The 27,314-nt window shown below is 37.5% G+C and overlaps 2 protein-coding genes across 2 annotated transcripts; both read left to right on the plus strand.

Moving 5' to 3' along the window:
• Positions 1-1,814: 1,814 nt before the first annotated feature.
• Positions 1,815-2,890, plus strand: LOC148122929 (olfactory receptor 5AC1-like). The gene has a single exon (XM_087897094.1). The coding sequence runs from the start codon at positions 1,818-1,820 to the stop codon at positions 2,733-2,735; it is 918 nt and encodes a 305-aa protein (XP_087753220.1). The 5' UTR covers positions 1,815-1,817; the 3' UTR covers positions 2,736-2,890.
• A 23,392-nt stretch (positions 2,891-26,282) lies between these two features.
• LOC125392863 (olfactory receptor 5AC1-like) lies at positions 26,283-27,203 on the plus strand. Its single transcript, XM_048422845.3, has one exon. The coding sequence runs from the start codon at positions 26,286-26,288 to the stop codon at positions 27,201-27,203; it is 918 nt and encodes a 305-aa protein (XP_048278802.3). The 5' UTR covers positions 26,283-26,285.
• Positions 27,204-27,314: the final 111 nt, after the last annotated feature.

The raw sequence follows: 27,314 nt of genomic DNA on the forward strand, positions 1-27,314 counted from the left end.
TTATTACCTCAAGATGATTCCCTGCCTATACCTTTAAGAAGATCTCCTTTCCACTCCTTTAAAATTAAAACAGATGATTTGAGAAAAAATAAAAACAGTTTTTTCAAAGCACATATTTGGGGATGGAGCTGCTAGCTAATTCTATATGACTACTAAGATTCAAAGAAGTAAAAGTCCATGCTGGTAGGAAACCCACAAGTCCGAACTTGTCTTAATACTCCGTGCCTATCTATTCATTGGCTGTTTAGAACCTAAAATCTGATATTTCTAGTGATAAGCTCCAATTTCAGATCAACGATACAGTGATGCAAACATACCAACCACCCTTTGCCTACAATGGGAATATTATCTTTACTGAAACATAGCAATATGGTCCCAACTTGAATGCTCACCCTGCTGCAGTCTAAGATCTGACACCACTGTCCTGAGTGATTAGACTCATGGGTACATGTGACTTTGTGAAATTTTCTACCTTTCATGTTATTTCTGTGGTCATTGTAACTCAGAGAGATTCATCTTTTACCTAATTGATTCTTTTGTATATAAAACATAGTTTTAACATTTATACTGAATGCAGATATTGGAGATACTTGCCATCCATTCTATGGTGATGTGTTCTGTGATGTTTAGCAGCATTTTAGTATATTAGTTTCACAATCTCTCTCAAAGAAATCACAGGGTCAGTAAACATTGCAACATTGTTAAATCTCTAAAATTATGGAGAACTGAAATATTAAAAGACATTCTTAATTAATGGGACAAATTTCAATACAGATATGTTTACATTTCATTTATGAGATTTATCATCAATATGTAAACAAGTTATTTACATTTGGGTGTATGGATGTTTAATTTAAAGTGAAAGTGATTTTTAACATTGTGGATTAAGATATGAGTAACAGTTTTTTTGTGGCAATCTAAAAATAACAATATTTTAATTCTGCTGTCTTTAATTCCATGAGGATATGAATAAAATCTTCTTTACATATATTTTGCCAGAAAAAGTCCACGAAAATTTTATTTAATATTTCTGATTGTTCTTAAAAATATACTCCCAGAAAGCATATATGAAAAGCATAAAAGGACAGAAATATTTTGAATTTCTGATTTACTACTTGACCTGCTTATGTCTTAGAATAATAGCCACACAAATATAGCTAATACCAAAAGCACAGCTCATTTTTATCCTATATAAGTATATTTAAATGATATATATGAATAGAGATACAATTTAAGAATGTGAAGGGAAATATCAAGAAAGAAAACTGGGGAGCGTCACCATGTGCAAAATCCATTGTAACCATAAGGATGTCATTATGTAAAGCAAGACTTCATATAATAAGACTTTCAATTTGATCTTGTTTTTAAAGCATTTTATATTTTGTTTGTGAACCTAGCCTTTAAGGACTGAGTCATTGCTTCAGCCCTTAAAATATTTTAGCATAAAGTATATTTTGAATTTTCATCATTCTAATTATTGTATAAAATTTATTTATTACAAATGAATTTAAATTAAAGATAATCTTGATTTACATTAAATTATAAATAATTTATTATGATTTAGGGCATTGTACATAACACCAGGGAAATCAATTTCTATGGTTTTTCTGATAATTTCATGCTTGCAATGTATACATCAATATCTTTCAGGAAATTATTCTGATTTCAGGAAGGATTCAAAAGCAGAAACAGTACACTATTTTCTTGTTTATTAAGGAGATTTTGCAATGTACAATGTGGACTAAAATATCATCCTATTCTTATTAAATCTTGGTCATTTTTTGTGTTATCTCCTTGCAGAGTCCTGAGTGAGTGTGATGGAAGAAAACAGGACCCTGCTGACCGAGTTTGTCCTCAGAGGACTAACAGATCGTCCAGAGCTGCAAGTCCCCCTGTTCCTGGTGTTCTTCTTCATCTATGTTACCACCATGGTGGGTAATCTTGGCTTAATCTTTCTCATCTGGAAGGATCCCCATCTTCACACTCCTATGTACATTTTCCTTGGACATTTAGCCTTTGCTGATGGTTGTATTTCAACCACAGTGACTCCAAAAATGCTTATGACATTTTTGTATAAAAATGTCATGATATCCATGGGTGAGTGTTTTGCCCAGTATTACTTTTTTTGTATCAGTGCAACAACTGAAATTTTTCTCCTGGTAGCAATGGCCTATGATTGTTATGTAGCCATATGTAACCCTCTGCACTATGCAGTTGTGATGTCCAAAAGACTCTGCACTGTGTTAGTAAGTATGTCATACATAATTAGTTTTGTAAACTGTGGCCTTAATGTAGGGTTATTATTTAGATTGTCTTTCTGTAAGTCCAACATAATTGACCATTTCTACTGTGAAATCCTGCCACTGTATACACTCTCTTGCACTGATCCATCACTTAATACACTGATCATTTTTATTTGTGCTTCTTCCATACAAATCAGCACCTTAGTGACCATTTTAGTCTCTTATGCCCGTGTCTTATTTGCTGTCCTGAACATGAAGTCTAAGAAGGGCAGAAAGAAAGCCTTCTTTACCTGCAGTGCGCACCTGCTCTCTGTCTCTTTGTTCTATGGCACTCTCCTCTTCATGTTTGTGAGCCATGGGTCTGGACCAAGTAAAACCCAGGATAAATTGTATTCACTGTTCTACACAGTTGTGATTCCTCTGCTAAACCCTTTTATTTATAGCTTAAGAACTAAGGAAGTTTTAGGTGCTCTGAAAAAAGTTGTAAAATGATAATCAAAAATTTAAAAGTTGGCTGTACTACTTATTCCTCTCTTTTGCAATGTACCATAATATTTGATCTTTGGTTTACATATAATTAAAATATTACACATTATGACATAAAATATAAAATATAGACTGTTAGTGACTGTCTTAGTAATATGATTGCAAAATAAGTAAGAAGGACTTTAAAAATTAATCCCCGTTATTTGTGATTTTGAAAGTCATACTCACTGTAAAACTTATTACATTAATTTCTTTTTTAGATTGACAAACCTTGTCAATAAAAGTTGTCAATAAAAATTGACAAATTTTATATTAAATATTTTAAAGTCATTTTTTAAACTGATAGCACACATAGGCATCGCAAATGATTTCTTTAAAATATACTTTATACTTTTAAATAATTCTTGAGGAATGTACATTCAAATCATTTAGCTATCTTATTATATATTATCAGTTCATAAGTAAATTATATTTATCCAACATGTGACAAGAATAATACCCAAACACTTAACTCGGGTATATCTTGAGGTTTAAGAGTAATCTAAAAGAGATAAATAATCATATATCACGTTCACTTAAAGATCTCAAAGTATTAAAAATGAAAATGAATATTTATTTCTTGAAGCACATAAGACAATTTTAAATTCTTCCAATTTTTTTGTCTGTCTTTTTGATTGCTTTGTTTATCTTTTGATTTCATGTATTTCTTTGGCTCTGCATCAGACATCTGTTTGCATCAACTGAACACCAACTCCAAATGAATGTCATTAGAAGCTATTCTTGCCAGGACTTTTTATAATTCCTCTGGATGTCAAAATAATATAAGAAAGAAGAAAAAAAGTTGAAACAGTTTTAAACACCACAATACAGAATATTTGAAAACATGACTATAGCATTTACACAGACTTTTGAAGGGAAAAAGAGAAATACTGTTATATAGTGAATGTGAAAAGGCCTCAGAGGCTTTCACATTTTACTCTGAGTTCTGATGTCACTGTTTGGGAAGGCTATGAAATTTTTAGGAAACACAGTTCTGCTGGATGAGGTGGGTTGGCACAAACAGGCCTAGATTTTCTATAGCTCCACCGCATTTCTTATTTTTGCTCTGCTTTCCGAGTGTGCATACAATGTGGCCATTGTTTTAGTCTTGGCCACAGCGACTGTTTTCTCCAGGAACTTCAAATCTTAATCCATGCTTTACCTTTTACATAAAGCAGTTCAGACAGTAAGTTGCCACAAAGCAGTGTTGTGGGTGTGATTGTTTTTAATTTGTGATTCTGAGGCCTTTAGAATTCATCTATAGCAAGATCATGAAGTAGTTTGAAATATTGGACAAGAGAAGCCCTTTCCTGCTACAAGCAGAGTTTAATATGGGAGTTTGGAATATCAAGAGAAATGAAAAATATGGATTTGAAGCCTGTATCCTGCTGTTACAGAGGTGTTGAGAGTAAGAATGACCTACAGGTATTATGTGGCTGGACTGAGACTGAAGGAAAAGATACTGCATAATATATTCCATAGGAGAAATTTTAAGTGAGAACAGTGTTCATGTTGTGTTATCATTGCTTTCCACTGTTCTCATTCAGATCTACAGAGGGCAGAGGAAAAGAGAGTAATAATCAGTGAAAGGAGTTATAAACATTTGACTATGATTAGGCCATAAGATTAATCTTTCCAAGAAGGGGAATGTATGTAGCATCTATATCTGACAAACTAATTAGTTCCATTGAAGTGAAACCTGATCTTCTGCACTGGGACACTAAGAAAGGTGTCTTGAGGGAAGAAAAAGCCCACCCGCCAACAAATTCAATGAGTGAACGTGCAAATATGTATGAATCCAGAGAGTCTAATCTCAATGAAGAAATAGTTTCTTGATTCTGGTAAGCACCTGCCTAGGAGAATGCTTCCTCAGAAACTAAGAAGCTGATATAATTGTGGTGCAAGGGTACAGAATGCATCTAATGTTGGCTACAGGACCTGCCAACATCATCCTTGTGGTATTATCTTTGATGGAATGAAAGTTTCAAGATTGAGGGAGTTTATAGCAAGCATCACTGTCCATACAACATGTGTCAGGGTCAGCATTCATGCAAGGGGGTTGTGAGAGCATTTTGTGGGAAGTTATGAAGGCAAATCAGTGAAGACACTGGTGAGTAGGAGGTGCCAGAACCATGGAATATCAGCTGAAAGCAACTGCACACACGGAATCGAGTTGGCACATCATCTCAGCAACAAAGGGCTTGAAGGTCTCATCTCTGCAACTCTACTGCCTGTGTCACATAAACCAATGTGATGTGCCAACTCGATTCCGTGTATGCAGGGTCAACATCCATGCAAGGGGGTTCTGAGAGCATTTTATGGGAAGTTATGAAGGCAAAATACTCACACAGAAAACATATTATATAAATCAGTGCTTGGCTCATGAGCTCTAGCTTCTAATTGGCTAAATCTTACATTTTAATTTAACCTATTTCTAGCAATCTGTGCATCACCATGAGGTCGTGGCTTACCAGCAAAGATTTGGCATGTCTGACTCTAGTGACAGCTCTATGGTGTTCCTCTGACTCTGCCTTTTTTCTCCCAGCATTCAGTTCTATCTTCCATTCTTACCCAAGTTCTGCCTAAAATACTGCTATAGGTCCAAAACAGTTTGTTTTTCATTAACAAATAAAGCAACACACAGACAGAAGGACCTTCTACATCATGACTTGTGACACGCTTCATGACCAGCAGGAATGGACGATCACAAAATCAAGAATCCTTCTCAATCACAATTTATTAGAGCTACTTGATTGAAAGGGGGAATGGGGAAAAGGGATGAGAGAGAGAGAGCGAAAAATCCAAAGACAACCGCTTTTCTAGGGTTAGAGGCTCGAATGCTGATTGGTTGATGTCATTCTGCTAGTGCCCAAGGCCACAGGACAGGTCAGGAAACCAAGTCTCTGAAATGCAAACAAGGCTCCGAGCAAACTGGCCTGGACGGCAGCATCAAAGGATTTGTATACCTCCAGGCTGTAGGCACTAACTCGCCAAGGCAACATCCTGGTGGCTTCATACAATGACTAAGATAATGGATGTGAAAACAGGATACAGCCTTTTGCTCTATACAAGAAACACACTTCAACCACACAGACAGACATTACCTCTGAGTAAAGTTTTTTAATCAACTGAACCTAAGAAACAAGGGTATAGCTATCCTAATATATAACAAAATAGATTTCAAACTAAAATCAGTTAGAAGAGATGGAGAAGTACACTTTATACTCATAACTGGAGCAATCCATCAAGATGAAGACTCAAGCCTGAACAACTATGCCCCTAATACAAGAGCACCCACATATGTAAAAGAAACATTATGAAAGTTTAATTCACATATCAAACCTCAAACACTAGGAGTTGGAGACTTGAACACTCCATCTTGTCAATGGACAGGTCAACTGGACAGAGACTTAACAGAGAAATAAGAGAACAGAGGTCATGTCTCACATGAACTTGACAGGCATCTATAGAACATTCCTCCCAAACACAAAAGAATATACCTTCTTTCCTGAGAAACCGCCACACTGATTTCCAAAGTGGCTGCACAAGTTTGCATTCCCACCAACAATGGATGAGTGTTCCCCTCATTCCACATCCTCTCCAGCATAGGCTATCATTGGTGTTTTTAACTTTAGCTATTCTGACAGGTGTAAGATGGTATCTCAAAGTGGTTTTGATTTGCATTTCCCTGATTGCTAAGGAGGTTGAGCATGACCTTAAGTGTCTTCTGGCCATTCGAAGTTCATCTGTTGTGAATTCTCTGTTCAGATGAGTACCCCATTTTTTAATTGGGTTAATTAGAGTTTTAGTGTCTAGTTTCTTGAGTTCTTTGTATATTCTAGAGATCAGACCTTTGTCTGATGAGGGGTTGGTGAAGATCTTCTCCCAGTCAGAAGGCAGCCTTTTTGTCTTACTGACAGTGTCATTTGCTTTACAGAAGCTTCTCAGTTTCAGCAGGTCCCATTTATTCATTGTTTCTCTTATTGTCTGTGCTACTGGGGTCCTACTTAGGAAGTGGCCTCCTGTGCCTATATCTTGTAGACTACTTCCCACTTTCTCTTCTATCAGGTTCAAAGTGGACAGATTGATGTTGATGTCTTTAATCCATTTGGACTTGAGTTTTGTGCATGGTGATAGATATGGATCTATTTTCATTCTTCTGCAGGTTGACATCCAGTTATGGCAGCACCATTTGTTAAAGATGCTTTCCTTCTTCCATTGTATACCTTTAGCTCCCTTGTCAAAAATTAGGTGTTCATAGGTTTGAGGGTTAGTATCTGGGTCTTCTATTCGATTCCATAGGTCGACTTCTCTGTTCTTATGCCAATACCAAGCTGTTTTCAATACTGTAGCTCTGTAATAGAGTTTGAAGTCAGGGATAGTAATGCCTCCAGAAGTTCCTTTATTGTATAAGATTGTTTTGGCTATCCTGGGTTTTTTGTTTTTCCATATAAACTTGATTATTGTTCTCTCAAGGTCTGCGAAGAAGTTTGATGGGATTTTGATGGGGATTGCATTGAATCTGTAGATTGCTTTTGGTAGAATTGCCATTTTTACTATGTTGATTCTCCCAATCCAAGAGCAGGGGAGGTCTTTCCATTTTCTGGTATCCTCCTCAATTTCTCTTTTCAAAGGCTTAAAGTTCTTGTCAAATAGGTCTTTCACATCCTTGGTTAGAGTAACCCCAAGATATTTTATGGTGTTTGTGGCTATCGTGAAAGGTGATGTTTCTCTGATTTCCCTCTCGTTTCTTTATCCTTTGTGTATAGGAGTGCACTGATTTTTTGGACTGGGAGTCAACCTCCCTCAGGACCCAGCAATTCCTCTCTTGGGAATATACCCTAGAGATGCCCAAACATACTACAGAAGCGTTTGTTCAACTATGTTCATAGCAGCACTATTTGTAATAGCCAGAACCTGGAAACAGCCTAGGTGCCCCTCAATAGAAGAATGTTAAAAAAGGTGTGGAACATATACACATTAGAGTTTTACTCAGCGGTAAAAAATAATGACATCTTGAATTTTGCATGCAAATGGATGGACATAGAAAACGCTTTACTGAGTGAGGTAAGCCAGTCCCAAAAAGAGGAACACGGTATGTATTCACTCATAAGTGGATTCTAACCATAATTAAAGGTCTTTGAGCCTATTATTCGTGATCCTAGAGAAGCTAAATAAGAAGACGAACCTGATGAAGATTATTTAGCTATCCGCCAGGAGGTAGGAAATAGTCAAGAGTCCCAGGTGACCTTGGGTGCATGGGGGGGGGTGGGAGGGTTGTTGGAAGGGGAGAGGGTTAGAGAGAAGGGAGTAGGGGAGGAATGGAGAAAGCTCGGTTGACCGGGATGGGGGGAAGGGAGGAAGGATGAATGTGGGATCAGGGAAGAATATATTTCAACTAAGGGAGTCATATTAGAGTTTACAAGAAACTTGATTATATATGGGATCCCAGGTCCAAGGAGAGATCCCCAGATTGTTCTCTGGACAGAGGAGGGGGTGCCTGAACCAGCCTTGGCCCGTGACCATACTGATGAATATTTTGCTTATCACCATAGATCCTTCATCTGGCGTTGGATGATGATACAGATGGAGGCCCGCGTTGGAGCACCGAACTGAGCCCCCCAAGATCCAAATGAAGAGCAGAAGGAGGAAGAAAATGACGAAGGACTGCGAGGGATACTATCACCCACTGATACAAGGGGTCGGATCTAATGAGAGTTTACCAAGGCCAGATGGACCGTGACTGAACGAGCATGTGATCCAACCAGATTCTCTGAATGTGGCCGGATTTTCTGAATGTGGCTGGCCTGCAGTCTTTCTGAGAAGCCATTGACAATGACACTGGGACTGGTTTCCTCTGCATATACTGGATTTTTGGGATCCAGTCTGTTTGGATGCTCACCTTCCTGGACCTGGAGGGAGGGGGGAGGAACTTGGACTTCCCACAGGGCAGGAGACCCTGACTGCCCTTGGGGACAAAGAGGGAGGAGGAGAGGGAGGGGGGGGAGTGGGAGGGTGTTGGGAAATGGGGTGGAAATGGAAACTTTTATAATTTAATAAAATTACTTTCAAAAAAAAAGAATATACCTTCTTCTCAGAACACTATGGGACCTTCTCTAAAATTGACCAAATGCTTGGTAACAGACCAAATCCATACAGATACAAAAATTTGGAATAACCTTCTGTATCTTACTGGATCACCGTGGATTAAAGTAAGAGTTGAACAAGAACATTACTCTCAGAAAGCCTAAAATCTCATGGAAATTGAACAGTGAACTATTGATCTACCCCTGGGTCAAAGATGAAATAAAAAAGAAATTAAAGACTCTCTAGAATTCATTGAAAATGAAGACAAACATACTCAAACCTATGGGACGCAATGAAAGCAGTGCTAGGAAGAAAGTTCACAGCACTAAGTGATTGTACAAAGAAAGTGGAGAAACTCACACTAGTGACTTAACAGCACACCTGAAAACTCTAGAACAACAAGAAGCAGATGCACCCAGAAGAATAGAAGATAGGAATGATCAATCTGAGGGCTGAAATCAACGAAATAGAAACAAAGAAACAATACAAAGAATCTATGAGAAAAAGAACTGGTTCTTAGAGAAAATCAACAAGATAGGCAAACCGTTATCCAAACTAATCAAAAGGCAGAGAGAAAACATACAAGTTAACAAAATCAGACATGAAAAGGGAGAGATAACTACAGACACTGAGGAAATCCAGAAAATCATTAGGTCATGCTACAAAAACCTATACTACACAAAATTGGAAAACATAAAAAAAGGACAATATTTTAGATAGATGTCATATACCAAAATCAAGACAAGGTGAATAATTAAATAAACCTATGAACTGCAAGGAAATAGAAGCTGTTATTAAAAGTTTCCCAACTAAAATAAAGCCCATGGCTGGATAGTTTAGTGCAAAACTTCCAAGAAGGGATAATACCTATGCTCCTCAAGGTGTTTCACATAATAGAAACAGAAGGTACTTGGCCAAACTCTTTTTATGAGGTTATAGATACCCTGATAGTAAAACCACACATAGACTGAACAAAAAAAGAAAATTACAGATCAATCTCACTCATGAACATAGATGCAAAAATGCTCAATAGAATACTGCCAAACTGAATCCAAGAACATATCAAAAAATCGTCCACCTTGATCAAGTCGTCTTCATCCCAGAGATGCATGGCTCATTCGATATATAAAAATCTATCAATATAATCCATCATATAAATAAACTGAAAGAACAAACACATGATCATATCATAAGATGCTGAAAAAGCACTCAAGAAAATCAAATACTCCTTCATGATAAAGGTCTTGAAGAGATCAGAGATACACGGAACATATCTAAACATAATAAAAGCAATATAGCACAAACCAACAGCAAATATCAAATTAAAGGTAGAGAAACTCAAAGTGATTCAACTAAATCAGAAATAAGACAAGTCTATCAACTCTTTATATATCTATTCAACACAGTTTTTAAACTTCTGACTATAGCAATAAGACAACAAAGGGAGAAAAAGTTGATTCAAATTGGAAAGAAAGAAGTCAAACTTTCATTATATGCAGATGTTATGATAGTATACATAAGTGTCCAAAAAACTCTATCTGGGAACTCCTACAGCTGATAAATACCTTCAGTAATGTGGCAGTATGCAAGATCATCTAAAAAAATCAGTAGCCTTCCTGTATACAAATGATAAAGAAGCTGAGAAAGAAATCAGAGAAATATCACCTTTTGCAATAGTCGAAGTAACATAAAACATCTTGTGCTAATACTAAGCAAAGAAGTAAAAGACCTATTTGACAAGAACTTAAGTCTTAGGAGAAAGATACTGAAGAAGACACCAGAGAATGGAAAGATATCCAATGCTCTTGGATAGGATGGATCAACATAATAAAAATGAAGATCCTACCAAAAGCAATCTATGGATTCAATGCAATTCCTATTAAAATCAAAACAAAATTCTTCACAAACCTTGAAAAAACAATAATCAACTTCATATGGAAAAACAAAAAACACAGAATACCCAGAGCAATTCTATATAATAAAGGAATTTCTGGAGGCATCACCAGCCCTGACATCAAGCTACAGTAATGAAAACAACTTGGTATTGACATAAAACAGAGAGGTTGAAGTAGCCTTTAATGCATGGGCACAGGAGACTACTTCCTAATATAACCCCAATTCACAGACACTGAGAGAAACAATAAATAAATGGGACCTCCTAAAACTGAGAAGCTTCTGTAAAGTGAAGTACACAATCAATAAGACAAAAAAGAAGCCTGCTTAATAGGAAAATATCTTCACCAACCCCATATCAGACAAAAGACTGATCTCCAAAATATATAAAGGACTCAAAAAATTAGACATCAAAATTCTAAATAACTCAATTAGAAAATGGAGTGCAGAACTAAATAAAGAATTCTATACAGAAGAATCTCAGTTGGCCAAAAGGCACTTAAGGAAATGTTCAACGTCATTAGCCATCAGAGAAATGGAAATCAAAACAACTCTGAGAGGTCATCTTGTATCTGTCAGAATGGAGTAGATCAAAAATACCAATGATAGCTTATGCTGCAGAGGATATAGAGTAAGGGGAACACTCATAAATTGTTGGTAGGAATGCAAACTCATAAACCACTTTTATTCTTCAAACGTGTACAATCAGTATGGCAGAGTCTCTTAAAATTCAGAATCAGGGGCGCTGTGGCCTGGGACAGGCGGTGAGTGCAAAGGGAAGGTAGTCCCTTTGTTCTGATAGCCGGCCTGCAGCAAGCTAAGACTGCAGGCAGGGAGACTTCTGACCAGCGAGGGGCTCTGATACTGTACCAGAAGATACAATGTAGGGATAAGTGTGCTGTTCCTGATCGCCACACAAGTTCGGTTAGGGAACACACAATATTCCCGCCATCCTTATCTCCCTGGCTACTCCAAAGGGGCAGCTTCCCCCAGCTAAACCCTCTCTCCTGCTACGCCATCCCAGCTTTCTGCCTGGATCCCCGACCCTCCCCTATCCCTTTTTCGGGGCTTAAATTCCTCCATCTCAGCCAGGGTGGGTACCGCGGGCTGGACAGGCGGTGAGTGCAAAGGGAAGGAAGTCCCTGTGTTCTAATAGCCTGCCTGCAGCAAGCTAAGGATGCAGGAAAGTGATTCCTGGATAGCAAGGGGCACTAATCTAGTAGAAGAAGACCCAGCAGAGGGAAGAGCCATTGGAGAGCATCTGAAGGAAGAGATGGGCAGGCATCAAGGCAAGAATTCCTCCAATAATCTGAAAAACAACATGAAAACGCCAGATCCCAGCGATCTTACGACAGAAGGACTTGAGCACCCTATTCTGGAAGAAGTGGAAAACAGTGTCATTATGAAAGCAATATAGTCTCTTAAACAGGGTATGAATAACTCTCTTAAACAAATAGAAGAGAAATATACCAAAAAGATGGAAGAAATGAGTAAAGAAATGGAAGACAAATATAACAAAATGTTTGAAGAAATGAGTAAATTCGTAATGATACCCTGGGAAACCAAGAAAAAAACAATCAAACAGGTAATGGAATCAGTTCAAGAATTGAAAACTGAAATGGAGGCAGTGAAGAAAACACAAACCGAGGGCCGGCTGGATATGGAAAATCTAGGTAAACAAACAGAGACTGCAGGAACAAGCATAACCAATAGAATACAAGAGATAGAAGAACGAGTCTCAGAGTATGAAGACACCATAGAGAAAATAAATGCCCTGACCAAAGAAAACAGCAAATCCAACAAATTCTCAACACAAAACATTCAGGAAATAAGGGACATAATAAAAAAACCAAATCTAAGAATAATAGGAGTAGAAGAAGGAGAAGAATTGCAGATCAAAGGTCCAGAAAATATATTCAACAAAATTATAGAAGAAAAGTTTCCCATCCTAAAGAGTGATATTCCTATGAAGGGGCAAGAAGCATACAGAACACCGAATAGACTGGATCAGAAAAAAACATCCCCTCGCCATATAATAATCAAAACACAAAGCATTCAGATTAAAGAAAGGATATTAAGAGCTGCAAAGGAAAAAGGTCAAGTAACCTATAAAGGTAAACCTATCAGACTTACACCAGACTTCTCTATGGAAACCATGAAAGCCAGAAGGTCCTGGATAGAGGTACTGCAGAAACTAAGGGACCGTGGATGCAACCCCAGACTACTATACCCAGCCAAGCTTTCATTCACTATCAACGGAGAAAACAAAATATTCCAGGATAAAAACAAATTTAAACAATACGAAACTACTAATCCAGCCTTACAGAGAATATTAGAAGGAAAATTACATCCCAAGGAATCCAACATTGCCAACACTGCCTACAATAACTCAGACATCTAGCGACCCTACACTAGCACAAACCAAAGAAGGAAAACACATACACTCTACTACCCCCCCAAAAAATGACCGGAGTCAACAACCACTGGTCATTAATATCTCTTAATATCAATGGACTCAATTCACCTATTAAGAGGCACAGACTTAGAGATTGGATACGAAAACAGGATCAAACATTCTGCTGTTTACAAGAAACGCACCTCAACCACAAAAACAGACACCTACTCAGAGTAAAGGGGTGGGAAAAGGTTTTCCAAGCAAATGGACCTATGAAACAAGCGGGTGTGGCCATTCTAATATCTAACAAAATCGACTTCAAACTAAAATCAATCAGAAGAGATGGAGATGGACATTTCATACTCATAACAGGAACAACTCATAAGGAAGAAGTCTCAATCCTGAATATCTATGCCCCTAATATAAAGGCACCCACATATGTAAAAGAAACTCTTCTAGAACTCAAGGCAGTTATCAAACCACACACACTAATAGTAGGAGACTTCAACAATCCTCTCTCACCAATGGACAGGTCAAACAACAGAAACCAAAAAGAGAATTAAGAGATTTATTGGAGGTATTGAATCAAATGGACTTAACAGACATCTATAGAACACTCCACCCAAATAGGAAAGAATATACCTTCTTCTCTGCAGTTCATGGAACCTTCTCGAAGATTGACCACATACTCGGTAACAAAGCAAACTTCCACAGATACAAAAAAATATTAGTTACCACCTGTGTCTTGTCAGATCACCATGGATTACAATTAGAATTCAACAACAATGCTACCCCAGGAAGTCAACAAATTCATGGAAGTTGAACAGTCAACTACTAAATCACCCCTGGGTCAAGGTAGAAATTAAGAAAGAAATTAGAGTCTTCCTTGAATTTAATGAAAACAAGGACACAACATACTCAAACCTATGGGACACTATGAAAGCAGTGCTAAGAGGAAAGTTCATAGCAATAGGTGCCCAAATAAAGAAAACAGAGAAAGCACACACGGGAGACTTAACAGCACACTTGAAAGCTTTCGAAAAAAAAGAAGCTGATTCACCCAGGAAGAGTAGAAGACTGGAAATAATTAAACTGAGGGCTGAAATCAACAAAATAGAAACACAGAAAACAATCCAAAGAATCAATGAATCAAAAAGCTGGTTCTTGGAGAAAATCAACAAGATTGACAAACTCCTATTCAAACTAATCAAACGGCAGAGAGAGAACATGCAAATTAATAGGATCAGAAATGAAAAGGGGACATAACCACAGACACAGAGGAAATTCAGAGAATCATTAGATCTTACTACGAAAGTTTATATGCCACAAAGTTCGAAAATGTAAAAGAAATGGACATTTTTTTTAGATAAGTACCACATACCAAAGTTGAACCAAGACCAGGTGAACAATCTAAATAGACCTGTTAGTCGTGAAGAATTAGAAGCTGTTATCAGAAATCTCCCTACCAAAAAAAGCCCAGGATCAGATGGCTTCAATGCAGAATTCTACCAGAACGTCCAGGAAGAGCTAATACCTATACTCCTTAAGGTATTCCACAATATAGAAACAGAAGAGTCATTGCCAAACTCCTTTTATGAAGCTACAGTTACCCTAATACCAAAACCACACAAAGACACAACCAAGAAAGAGAAATACAGGCCGATCTCACTCATGAACATCGACGTGAAAATTCTCAATAAAATCCTGGCAAACCGAATCCAGGAACACATTAGAAAAATTATCCATTATGATCAAGTAGGTTTCATCCCAGTGATGCAGGGCTGGTTCAACATACGCAAATCTATCAATGTAATCCATCATATAAATAAACTGAAAGAAAAAAAACCATACGATCATTTCATTGGATGCTGAAAAAGCATTTGACAAAATTCAACACCCATTTATGATAAAGGTGTTGGAGAGACTGGGGATACAAGGATCATACCTAAATATAATAAAAGCAATATACAGCAAGCCGACAGCTAACATCAAATTGAATGGAGAGAAACTCAAAGCCTTTCCACTAAAATCAGGAACACAACAAGGCTGTCCACTCTCCCCATACCTCTTCAATATAGTGCTTGAAGTTCTAGCAATAGCAATAAGACAACATAAGGAGATCAAGGGGATTCGAATTGGAAAGGATGAATTTAAACTTTCGTTATTTGCTGACGATATGATAGTGTACATAAGTGACCCCAAAAACTCTACCAAAGAACTCCTACAGGTGATAAACACCTTTAGTAACGTGGCAGGATACAAGATCAACTCCAAAAAATCAGTGGCCCTCCTATACACAAAGGATAAAGAAGCAGAGAGGGAAATCAGAGAAACATCACCTTTCACGATAGCCAAAAACAGCATAAAATATCTTGGGGTTACTCTAACCAAGGAAGTGAAAGACCTATTTGACAAGAACTTTAAGTCTTTGAAGAAAGAAACTGGGGAGGATACCAGAAAATGGAAAGACCTCCCCTGCTCTTGGATTGGGAGAATCAACATAGTAAAAATGGCAATTCTACCAAAAGCAATCTACAGATTCAATGCAATCCCCATCAAAATCCCATCAAACTTCTTCACAGACCTTGAGAGAACAATAATCAAGTTTATATGGCAAAACAAAAAACCCAGGATAGCCAAAACAATCTTATACAATAAAGGAACTTCAGGAGGCATTACCATCCCTGACTTCAAACTCTATTACAGAGCTACAGTATTGAAAACAGCTTGGTATTGGCATAAGAACAGAGAAATCGACCTTTGGAATCGAATAGAAGACCCGGATATTAACCCACAAACCTATGAGCACCTAATTTTTGACAATGGAGCTAAAGGTATACAATGGAAGAAGGAAAGCATCTTTAACAAATGGTGCTGGCATAACTCGATGTCAACCTGTAGAAGGATGAAAGTAGATCCATATCTACTACCATGCACAAAACTCAGGTCCAAATGGATTAAAGACATCAACATTAATCCATCCACTTTGAACCTGATAGAAGAGAAAGTGGGAAGTAGTCTACAAGATATAGGCACAGGAGGCCTCTTCCTAAGTAGGACCCCAGTAGCACAGACAATAAGAGAAACAATGAATAAATGGGATCTACTGAAACTGAGAAGCTTCTCTAAAGCAAAGGACACTGTCAGTAAGACAAAAAGGCTGCCTTCTGACTGGGAGAAGATCTTCACCAACCCCTCATCAGACAAAGGTCTGATCTCCAGAATATACAAAGAACTCAAGAAACTAGACACTAAAACTCTAATTAACCCAATTAAAAAATGGGGTACTGATCTGAATAGAGAATTCACAACAGATGAACTTCGAATGGCCAGAAGACACTTAAGGTCATGCTCAACCTCCTTAGCAATCAGGGAAATGCAAATCAAAGCAATTTTGAGATATCATCTTTCACCTGTCAGAATAGCTAAAGTCAAAAACACCAACGATAGCCTATGCTGGAGAGGATGTGGAGAGAGGGGAACTCTCATCCATTGTTGGTGGGAATGCAAACTTGTGCAGCCACTGTGGAAATCAGTGTGGCGGTTTCTCAGGAAACTGGGAGTCAACCTCCCTCAGGACCCAGCAATTCCACTCTTGGGAATATACCCTAGAGATTAACTATCATACTACAAAAGCATTTGTTCTACTATGTTCATAGCAGCACTATTTGTAATAGCCAGAACCTGGAAACAGCCTAGGTGCCCCTCAATAGAAGAATGGTTAATAAAGGTGTGGAACATATACACATTAGGGTTTTATTCAGCAGTAAAAAAACAATGACATCTTGAATTTTGCATGCAAATGGATGGAAATAGAAAACGCTTTACTGAGTGAGGTAAGCCAGACCCAAAAAGAGGAACACGGTATGTATTCACTCATAAGTGGATTTTAACCATAATTAAAGGTCTTTGAGCCTATTATTCGTGATCCTAGAGAAGCTAAATAAGAAGATGAACCTGATGAAGATTATTTAGCTATCCGCCAGGAGGTAGGAAATAGTCAAGAGTCCCAGGTAACCTCGGGTGCATGGTGGGGTGGGTGGGAGGGTTGTTGGAAGGGGAGAGGGTTAGAGAGAAGGGAGTAGGGGAGGAATGGGTAAAGCTCGGTTCCCCCTGACAGGGGGATTGAGGAAGGTTGAATATGGGATCAGGGAAGAATATATTTCAACTAAGGGAGTCATTTTAGGGTTTACAGGAGACTTGATTATATATGGGATCCCAGGTCCAAGGTGAGATCCCCAGATTGTTCTCTGGACAGAGGAGAGGGTTCCTGAACCGGCCTTGGCCCATAACCATACTGATGAACATTTTGCTTATCACCATAGATCCTTCATCTGTCGATGGATGACGATACAGACGGAGACCCACATTGGAGCACCGGACTGAGCCACCCAAGGTCCAAATGAGGAGCAGAAGGACGAAGAAAATGAAAAAGGAAATAAGGACTGCAAGTGATGCTATCACCCACCGATACAAGGGGACGGATCTAATGAGAGTTTACCAAGGCCAGTTGGTCTGCTACTGAATGAGGAAGTGATCCAACCAGATTCTCTGAATGTGGCCGGATTCTCTGAATGTGGCTGGCCCGAAGTCTTTCTGAAAAGCCATTGACAGTGTCACTGGGATTTGTTTCCTCTGCATATACTGGATTTTGGGGATCCAGTCTGTTTGGATACTCACCTACCTGGACCTGGAGGGAGGGGGGAGGATCTTGAACTTCCCACAGGGCAGGAAACCCTGACTGCCCTTAGGGACGAAGAGGGAGGAGGAGAGGGAGTGGGGGGAGTGGGAGGGTGTTGGAAAGAGGGGCGTAAATGGAAACTTTTATAATATAATAAAATTACTTTAAAAAAAAAAGAAAAAGAAAAAAATTCAGAATCAACCTACCTCAGAATCTAGAAATACAAGGCTTGGGCATGTACTCAAAAAATGGTCAATCATACTACAAAGACATTTATTCAACTATATTCATAGCATAATCATTAGTAATAGTCAGAACCTGGAAACAACCTAGATCCCCCTCAACTGAAGGATTGAAAAAGAAAATGTGGTACATTTATACATTACAGTACCACTCAGCAGAAAAAAAAAACCCAACCCCATAAAAAAAAGTAACAAAAAAAAAAAAACCAAACAATAACGTCTTGAAATTTGCATGCAAATAGATGGAACTAGAAAAAGCCATATTGAGTGAGGTAACCCAGGCCAAGAAAGATGAACATTTTATGTACTCACTCACAAGTACATACTGGCTGCAAAGCCAAGAATAACGAATCTATAGTCTACAACCCTAGAGAAGCTAAGTCACTAGGCGAACCCTAAGAAAGAGATGCATTAATTCCCCTGGGAAGGAAAAATAGACAAGATCTCCTGACCAAATCGTGAGCATGTTGGTAGGGAGATAATGGAGGACAGAAGGGAAAAGAAGTGGAGAAAATGAGAAGAAAATTTGGGGGAATAGGGTAGTCAAAATAGAGGAAGGATAGAGCTGAAAGCAAGGAAAGAGATATCTTGAGTGAGGGAACCATTATGGGCCTAGCAAGAAACCTGGTTTTGGATAAATTCCCATCAATCTACATGAATGAACTCCAGTTAAGCACTACTGGCAAAAGTGTCTGAAGTGGCCTTGCCTTGTAGTCAGACTGATGAATATCTTATTGTCACCACAGAACCTTCACACAACAACTGATGGAAAAAGAGACAGACATCTGCTGTGGAGAACTGGGCTGAGATCCCAAAGTTCAGATGAAGAATGGGAGGAGTGAGAATATCAGCAAAGAGGTCAAGTTTATGATGAGGACACCCAATGAATCAGTTCATTTGAGCTAGTGGAATCTCACCCACTACAGCTGTACAGGGAAGGAATCAGCATGGAACCAAACTTAACCCCCTGAAACGTGGGTGACAATTGTATGGCCAGGGAAGACTGCAGGGCCATTGGCAGTGGCACCAAAATTTATCCTTACTGCTTTTATTGGATTTTTTGGGAACCCATTCTCTTTGGAGGGATACCTTGTTCAGCCTAGATATAGTAAGGAGAACCTTGGACCTTCCCCAAAACAATGTATTTTATATTCTCTGAGGAGGGAATAGGAGGTGTTGTGATGGGGAAGTTGAATGGATTGGTGGAAGTAGTAGCTTGGATTGTTATGTTAAATGAAAAAGATGCTTGTTTTCTTTTTTAGAAAATAAAAGAAAAATGTAAGTTATAATCCAAAATAAATAATAATAGTCATCTATAATAGTCAAACATATAGTCATGTGAGGTATATATTCAAAACCATGCTCAGATAGATATTTAGATAGATAAATGGTCTTCAAACACTTGAAATAATTACAGAATATTGCATTTAATATATTTAATAACCTAAGATTTTTGTTATGACAAGGAGACACATCTGATCCTAGCAGCAACAATTTACTTCAAAGGTAGATGATGGGCGTTGAAGAACCTCTGTGTGGAGTTTGTTTTCTTTATAGCAAAAGCTATTGATTTGGACAAAAGTATCATCTTGTCTCAATTGCTGCCAATATGTTGCCTAACCTGGATCAGTACTATGCAAGATAGGTGAGTGATGAACTTTTCCAAAACAAGATAAGACAATCTTTCAGAATTCTCTGCTAAACAGGAAAGTGTCAGATATTCTCAGCCTGTAAGACAGAGTTGACTATCTCAACATTGCATAGGAACTTTGGGTGACCGTCCAGTCACACTGATGTTCCTTTCATTAGGTTACATTTCATTTTCTTGGAGTCTTTAATTCAGTTATAGAATAAATTGTTAAATGTATAGCTTTTCTTAGTCATGTAAGAAAGCAAATTAGGTATATAACTTTGAACTCACAAAGATAGGAAAGGTTATCAAATATTTACTCTGATTTTGCCAAGTACAAATGGATTGGATATTAAGACTGTTATTCTTATTTGATAACTGTTTTTTGTATATAATTTTACTATGTTAAAATTAAAACCTTTCTTTTTTAATTAGAAGAAAACGGGTAAATGCTGTGGAACAATCTCTGTACACTATAAATATGTATTGTTCCTATTGTTAATAAAAAGCTGATTGACTGGTAGCCAGGCAGGATAATCAAATTAAGAATGCTGGAATGCAAAAGTCAGTGTCAGAGAACTGGCCATCAAGTTGCAGAATGAATTTTTCACACAAAATGGGATAGAAGTAAAAGCCATGAGCGTAACATATATTAATAGAAATGGCTTGAGCTGTAAGAACTAGTAAGTAACAAGCATCAGCTCTCAGTCATGCTTTAGCAATTAATACTACGTTCTGAATATTTATTTGGGACTGGGAGTCTTCACAGGACAACAGAAAGGGCACAGGATGTGCTTGGTGCTTAGGGTCCGGAGGTTGGATAATTCGGCTGGGAGGCCAGTCATTTACCTGATCTTCCCACTCGTGTGGGTTGTACCTGTCTTGTGTTTATGTTTTAAGGGCTGACCACTTGGCGATAGGTAACCAATTGTTTTGTCCTTCCATGGGGAAAAATACATCCTGCTCTCAGTTCTCCTCAGTTGCCTATACTTTTTTGTATAGGGCTGTGGTCTCAGATTTTTCTGTGCTTTGCTTGGCATGCTAATTGGTGTCCTTCTTACTCAGCACACATTTGACTGACAATTTTGGTGAAAATATATGGATGTTGCTTCTGATATTACCAGGATACATAATCTCATAGTAAACTTCCTGATCTTGTTCTTAGAAAATATGTGCCCTTTATTCTGTAATATTTCCTGAGAAAATAGGTGCGGAAATGTTTTCAAAACCTTTTAAATGAGGAACAATAAGCCCATGTATTTTAAAGTTAAGAGATTGGAAAACATGTCATTTACTTTATTGTGAAAGTATATGTGCTTTTAAATGATTTTAACAGTATATACTTATACTATATCCTCAAATGGAAAGACATGAATGGGTAGAAAGAGTGAGATGTATGCATTAGAGCGCTAATCCGTGTGCCTAAAGCAGTTTGTTATCTGTATGTTTTTATATATTTTCCTTGTCTTAAGCATTTTTGTGACATTATTTATAGTAACCCACATTAAATTTGCTGATTTTATATGTGAGAAAAGCATTCATACTGGAAATACAATATGGTTCAAAAAATTATTTTCAGCAGAATAATGTATGAAAGAATTAATTTCTCCATTGATTGAATCTAAATTAGTTAATGGTGGTTTAAAATGAAAATGGTATGAGAACACATGAAAACTGTCATAAAAGTGAGTAAAATCCATACTAATATTATGTGCTAATAAAATTTTCCTAAACATTATAATATGATTATTAATTGAAGATAAATAAAGATGCTAAGCCAATTGCATCTAAAATATCTAACAATGTCAGTAGAGCAAACATTTTTGTTCATAACTGATCTTTAATATTTGGGTTTTAGAGAGCAAGCAAACCTGTGTATGACCAGTTACAATAGGTTTGTTAGGAATAATTGGCTGAGTAATAAACAATGCCCAGGAGATTGACTTAATCCTACAGGGAATTATTGGTAGCACTGAGGGAGTTTTAGTACTGAAGATGATAAGAAATAAATATCCCATACAATCTATTTTGTTAAAGGAACTTTATCCGAGAAGGACAGTTGCCACTGACACTCTTGCTCCTGAAGCTACAATATTTTCTGGAGATATGAGCTTCTTGTCATCTGTGCCTGCAGCTACTCTCATGGGAATTTGGTGAGAAAAATTATTTTATTGTCATCTTTAAGAGTCCAAACATTTAATCACCAAAACTTTCTCATAATGTGTCAATACTTAGGTGAAAAGCATCATGTAGAAAAATATTATTTGGGAATTATTTTTTAATAAGTGTGATACACAACAGTCCTGAAAAGCTAAATTAAATATTTTGTCATTTGTTCATTTCTATTAATCCCTGCTGACTCACAGCTACGGTTTGTACTCAATTGTATTATTATATATGAGTCCGTGTGGTAGATTTTTATACTTTCATTCTTATTAAGTAAAATTATCCTTTTTGACTTTTGCTTTTCAAATTGCCATAATCAAGATGAATTATACTTAACGGAATCACAAGACTGTTTAGCAATTTATGGCGTCTATACCTTCATCACCTGGTCATTCGATTCCTTGGGAATATTGGGAATATGAAGAAAGAAAGAGTACTTTGTATATCAGGTAATTGCAACAGCATCTGTTTCATGCTAAATGCTTAGAAAATATATAGCAAAGATGATCTTATGCTTTTTGAGATTTGACAGTGGAACAAGAGATCTGAAAATGGAATATTTAATAAGTTTCACAAATATACCTGCTTCTATGTCATTGTATTTCAGTATCCAATAAAGCCCAATTAAAATTTCTCCTTAATAATCCCAGTAAATATGGAGGTGAATAAATTCCACAGAATAGTGTTTTTTTAAAATTTAGTTGGACCAACTGGCAAATAGTTCCCTGTGAAACTTTCTGTACAGAGTTTCAGTTCTACATAGTTTTATTACCTTATGATGATTTCCTCCCTATACCTTTAAAAAAATCTCCTTTTGGCTATTACAAATAGTGCTGCTATGAACATAGTTGAACAAACGCTTTTGTAGTATGTTCAGGAATCTCTAGGGTATATTCCCAAGAGAGGAATTGCTGGGTCCTGAGGGAGGTTGACTCCCAGTTTCCTGAGAAACCGCCACACTGATTTCCACAGTGGCTGCACAAGTTTGCATTCCCACCAACAATGGATGAGTGTTCCCCTCATTCCACATCCTCTCCAGCATAGGCTATCATTGGTGTTTTTGACTTTAGCTATTCTGACAGGTGTAAGATGGTATCTCAGAGTGGTTTTGATTTGCATTTCCCTGATTGCTAAGGAGGTTGAGCATGACCTTAAGTGTCTTCTGGCCATTCGAAGTTCATCTGTTGTGAATTCTCTATTCAGATCAGTACCCCATTTTTTAATTGGGTTAATTAGAGTTTTAGTGTCTAGTTTCTTGAGTTCTTTGTATATTCTGGAGATCAGACCTTTGTCTGATGAGGGGTTGGTGAAGATCTTCTCCCAGTCAGAAGGCAGCCTTTTTGTCTTACTGACAGTGTCCTTTGCTTTACAGAAGCTTCTCAGTTTCAGCAGGTCCCATTTATTCATTGTTTCTCTTATTGTCTGTGCTACTGGGGTCCTACTTAGGAAGTGGCCTCCTGTGCCTATATCTTGTAGACTACTTCCCAAACAGCCTAGGTGCCCCTCAATAGAAGAATGGTTAAAAAAAGGTGTGGAACTTATACACATTAGAGTTTTACTCAGCGGTAAAAAATAATGACATCTTGAATTTTGCATGCAAATGGATGGACATAGAAAACGCTTTATTGAGTGAGGTAAGCCAGACCCAAAAGAGGAACACGGTATGTATTCACTCATAAGTGGATTCTAACCATAATTAAAGGTCTTTGAGCCTATTATTCGTGATCCTAGAGAAGCTAAATAAGAAGACGAACCTGATGAAGATTATCTAGCTATCCGCCAGGAGGGAGGAAATAGTCAAGAGTCCCAGGTAACCTTGGGTGCATGGCGGGGTGGTGGGAGGGTTGTTGGAAGGGGAGAGGGTTAGAGAGAAGGGAGTAGGGGAGGAATGGAGAAAGCTCGGTTGACCGGGATGGGGGAAGGGAGGAAGGATGAATATGGGATCAGGGAAGAATATATTTCAACTAAGGGAGTCATTTGAGTCATTTTAGGGTTTACAGGAAACTTGATTATCTATGGGATCCCAGGTCCAAGGAGAGATCCCCAGATTGTTCTCTGGACAGAGGAGAGGGTGCCTGAACCGCCCTTGGCCCATAACCATACTGATGAATATTTTGCTTATCACCATATTCATCTGGCGTTGGATGGCGATACAGACAGAGACCCACATTGGAGCACCGGACTGAGCCCCCAAAGATCCAAATGAGGAGAAGAAGGACGAAGAAAATGACGAAGGACTGCGAGGGATGCTATCACCCACTGAAACAAGGGGTCGGATCTAATGAGAGTTTACCAAGGCCAGTTGGACTGCTACTGAACGAGCACGTGATCCAACCAGATTCTCTGAATGGGGCCGGATTCTCTGAATGTGGCTGGCCTGGAGTCTTTCTGAGAAGCCATTGACAATGACACTGGGACTGGTTTCCTCTGCATATACTGGATTTTTGGGATCCAGTCTGTTTGGATACTCACCTTCCTGGACCTGGAGGGAGGGGGGAGGAACTTGAACTTCCCACAGGGCAGGAAACCCTGACTGCCCTTAGGGACAAAGAGGGAGGAGGAGAGGGAGGGGGGAGTGGGAGGGTGTTGGGAAGAGGGGCATAAATGGAAACTTTTATAATTTAATAAAATTACTTTCAAAAAAAAGATCTCCTTTTTACTCCTTTAAAATTAAAACAGATGATTTGAGAAAAAAAAACCAGTTTCTTCAAAGCACAGATTTGGGGATGGAGCTGCTAGCTAATTCTATATGACTATTAAGATTCAAAGAAGTAAAAGTCCATGCTGGTAGGAAACCAACTTGTCTGGACTTGTATTATTACTCCATGGCTATTCTATTCATTGGATGTTTAGACCCTAAAATCTGATATTTCTAGTGATAATCTCCAATTTCACATCAAGAATGCAGTGATGCAAACATACCAACCACCTTGTGCCCAGACTGTGAATATTATCTTTACTGAAACATAGCAATATGGTACCAACTTGAATGCTCACCCTGCTCTATCCTAGGATCTGACACCACTGTCCTGACTGATTAGACTCATGGGTACATGTGACTTTGTGAACTTTTCTGCCTTGCGTGTTATTTCTGTGGTCATTGTAAATCAGGTAATTTCATCTTTTACCTAATTGATTCTTCTTTATATAAAACATAGTTTTTATTATTTATGCTGAATGTAGATATTGGAGATATTTGCCATCCATTTTTGGCGATGTGTTCTGTGATGTTAAGCAGCAGTTTTAGTTTCACAGTCTCTCTCAATGAAATTAAAGTGTCAGGAAACACTGCAACATTGTTAAAAATTTCTTTAAAATTATAGAGATCTGAAATATTAAAATACTTTCTTAATTAATGGGACAAATTTCAATACAGACATGTTTATATTTCATTTATGAGTTCTATCATCAATATGCAAACAAGTTATTTGGACTTGGGTGTATATATGTTTAATTTAAAATAAAGTGATTTTAACATTGTGGATTAAGATATGAGTAACAGTTTTTTGGCAATCTAAAAATAACAATATTTTAATTTTGATGTCTTTTATCCCATGAGGAAATAAATAAAAGCTCCTTTACATGTATTTTGCCAGAAAAAACCCATGAAAATTTGTATTTAGTGTCTGTGTTTCTTCTTATAAATATAAAGTCAGATAGCATATATGAAAAGCATTATAGGGCTGAAATTTTTTAAATTACCAACTTATTACTTGATCATTTATGTCTTAGAATAATAGCTACACAAATATAGCTACTACCAAAAGCACAACTCATTCTCATCCTATACTTGAATGATATATATGAGAAGAGAGTATAATGATACCATTTGAAAGGGGAAAGGAAGCATCAGAAGAGAAAGAGAAAACTGGAGAGTGTCACCATGTACAGAATCCATTGTAGCAATGAGAATGTCATTATGTAAAGCAAGACTTTATACAATGAGACTTTCAATTTGAGCTTGTTTTTAAAGAATTTTATATTTTGGTTGTGAATCTAGCCTTTAACGACTGAGCCATTGCTTCAGCCCTTAAAATATTTTAGCATAAAGTATATTTTGAATTTTTATCATTCTAATTATTGTATAAAATTTATATATTACAAATGTATTTAAATTAAAGATAACCTAAATATACATTAAATGATACATACTTTACAATGATTTAGGGCATTGTGCATAATGCCAAGGAAATTCATGTCTATGGCCTTTTCTGATAATTGCATGCTTGCAGATCAATACTGTTCAGGAAATTATTTAAATTTCAGGAAGGCTTGAAAAGCAGACACAGTACACCATTTTCTTGTTTATTAAAGAGGCTTTACCATGTACAATGTGGACTATATATCATCCTATTCTTATTGAGTCTTTGTCATATTTTCTTTGTTTCATCTCTCATTGCAGTGAGCAGCCTGATTGGGTGTGATGGAAAGAAACAGGGCCCTGCTGACCGAGTTTATTCTCAGAGGACTAACATATCGTCCAGAGCTGCAAGTCTCCCTGTTTCTGGTGTTTTTCTTTATCTCTTTCACCACCATGGTGGGCAATCTTGACTTAATCTTTCTCATCTGGAAGGATCTCCATCTTCACACTCCTATGTACATTTTCCTTGGACATTTAGCATTTGTTGATGGCTGTATTTCAACCACAGTGACTCCAAAAATGCTTATGACATTTTTGTATAAAAATGTCATGATATCCATGGGTGAGTGTTTTGCCCAGTATTACTCTTTTTGTATCAGTGCAAGTACCGAATTTTTTCTCCTGGTAGCAATGGCCTATGACCGTTATGTAGCCATATGCAACCCTCTGCACTATGCTGTTGAGATGTCCAAAAGACTCTGCACTGTGTTAATCAGTATGTCATACATAATTGGTTTTGTAACCTGTGACCTTAATGTAGGGTTATTATTTAGATTGTCTTTCTGTAAGTCCAACATAATTGACCATTTCTACTGTGAAATCCTGCCACTGTATACACTCTCTTGCACTGATCCATCACTTAATACATTGATCGTTTTTATTTGTTCTTCTTCCATACTAATTAGCACCTCTGTGACCATTTTAGTCTCTTATGTCCGTGTCTTATTTGCTGTCCTGAACATGAAGTCTAAGAAGGGCAGAAAGAAAGCCTTCTTCACCTGCAGTGCCCACCTGCTCTCTGTCTCTTTGTTCTATGGCTCGCTCCTCTTTATGTATGTGAGTCATGGGTCTGGACCAAGTAAAACCCAGGATAAATTGTATTCACTGTTCTACACAGTTGTGATTCCTCTGCTAAACCCCTTTATTTATAGCTTAAGAAACAAGGAAGTTTTAGGTGCTCTGAAAAAAGTTGTAAAATGATAATCAAAAATTTAAAAGTTGGCTGTACTACTTTTTCCTCTCCTTTGCAATGTACCATAATATTTGATCTTTGTTTTACATATAATTAAAATATTACACATTATGACATAA

This window comes from Myodes glareolus, chromosome 2, assembly GCF_982192425.1.
Source record: "Myodes glareolus chromosome 2, mMyoGla1.1, whole genome shotgun sequence".
NCBI classification, from domain to species: Eukaryota; Metazoa; Chordata; class Mammalia; order Rodentia; family Cricetidae; genus Myodes; species Myodes glareolus.

Coding starts and splice junctions, on each gene's coding strand:
- LOC125392863 (XM_048422845.3), top strand. CDS start 26,286: ATGGAAAGAAACAGGGCCCTGCTGACCGAGTTTATTCTCAGAGGACTA.
- LOC148122929 (XM_087897094.1), top strand. CDS start 1,818: ATGGAAGAAAACAGGACCCTGCTGACCGAGTTTGTCCTCAGAGGACTA.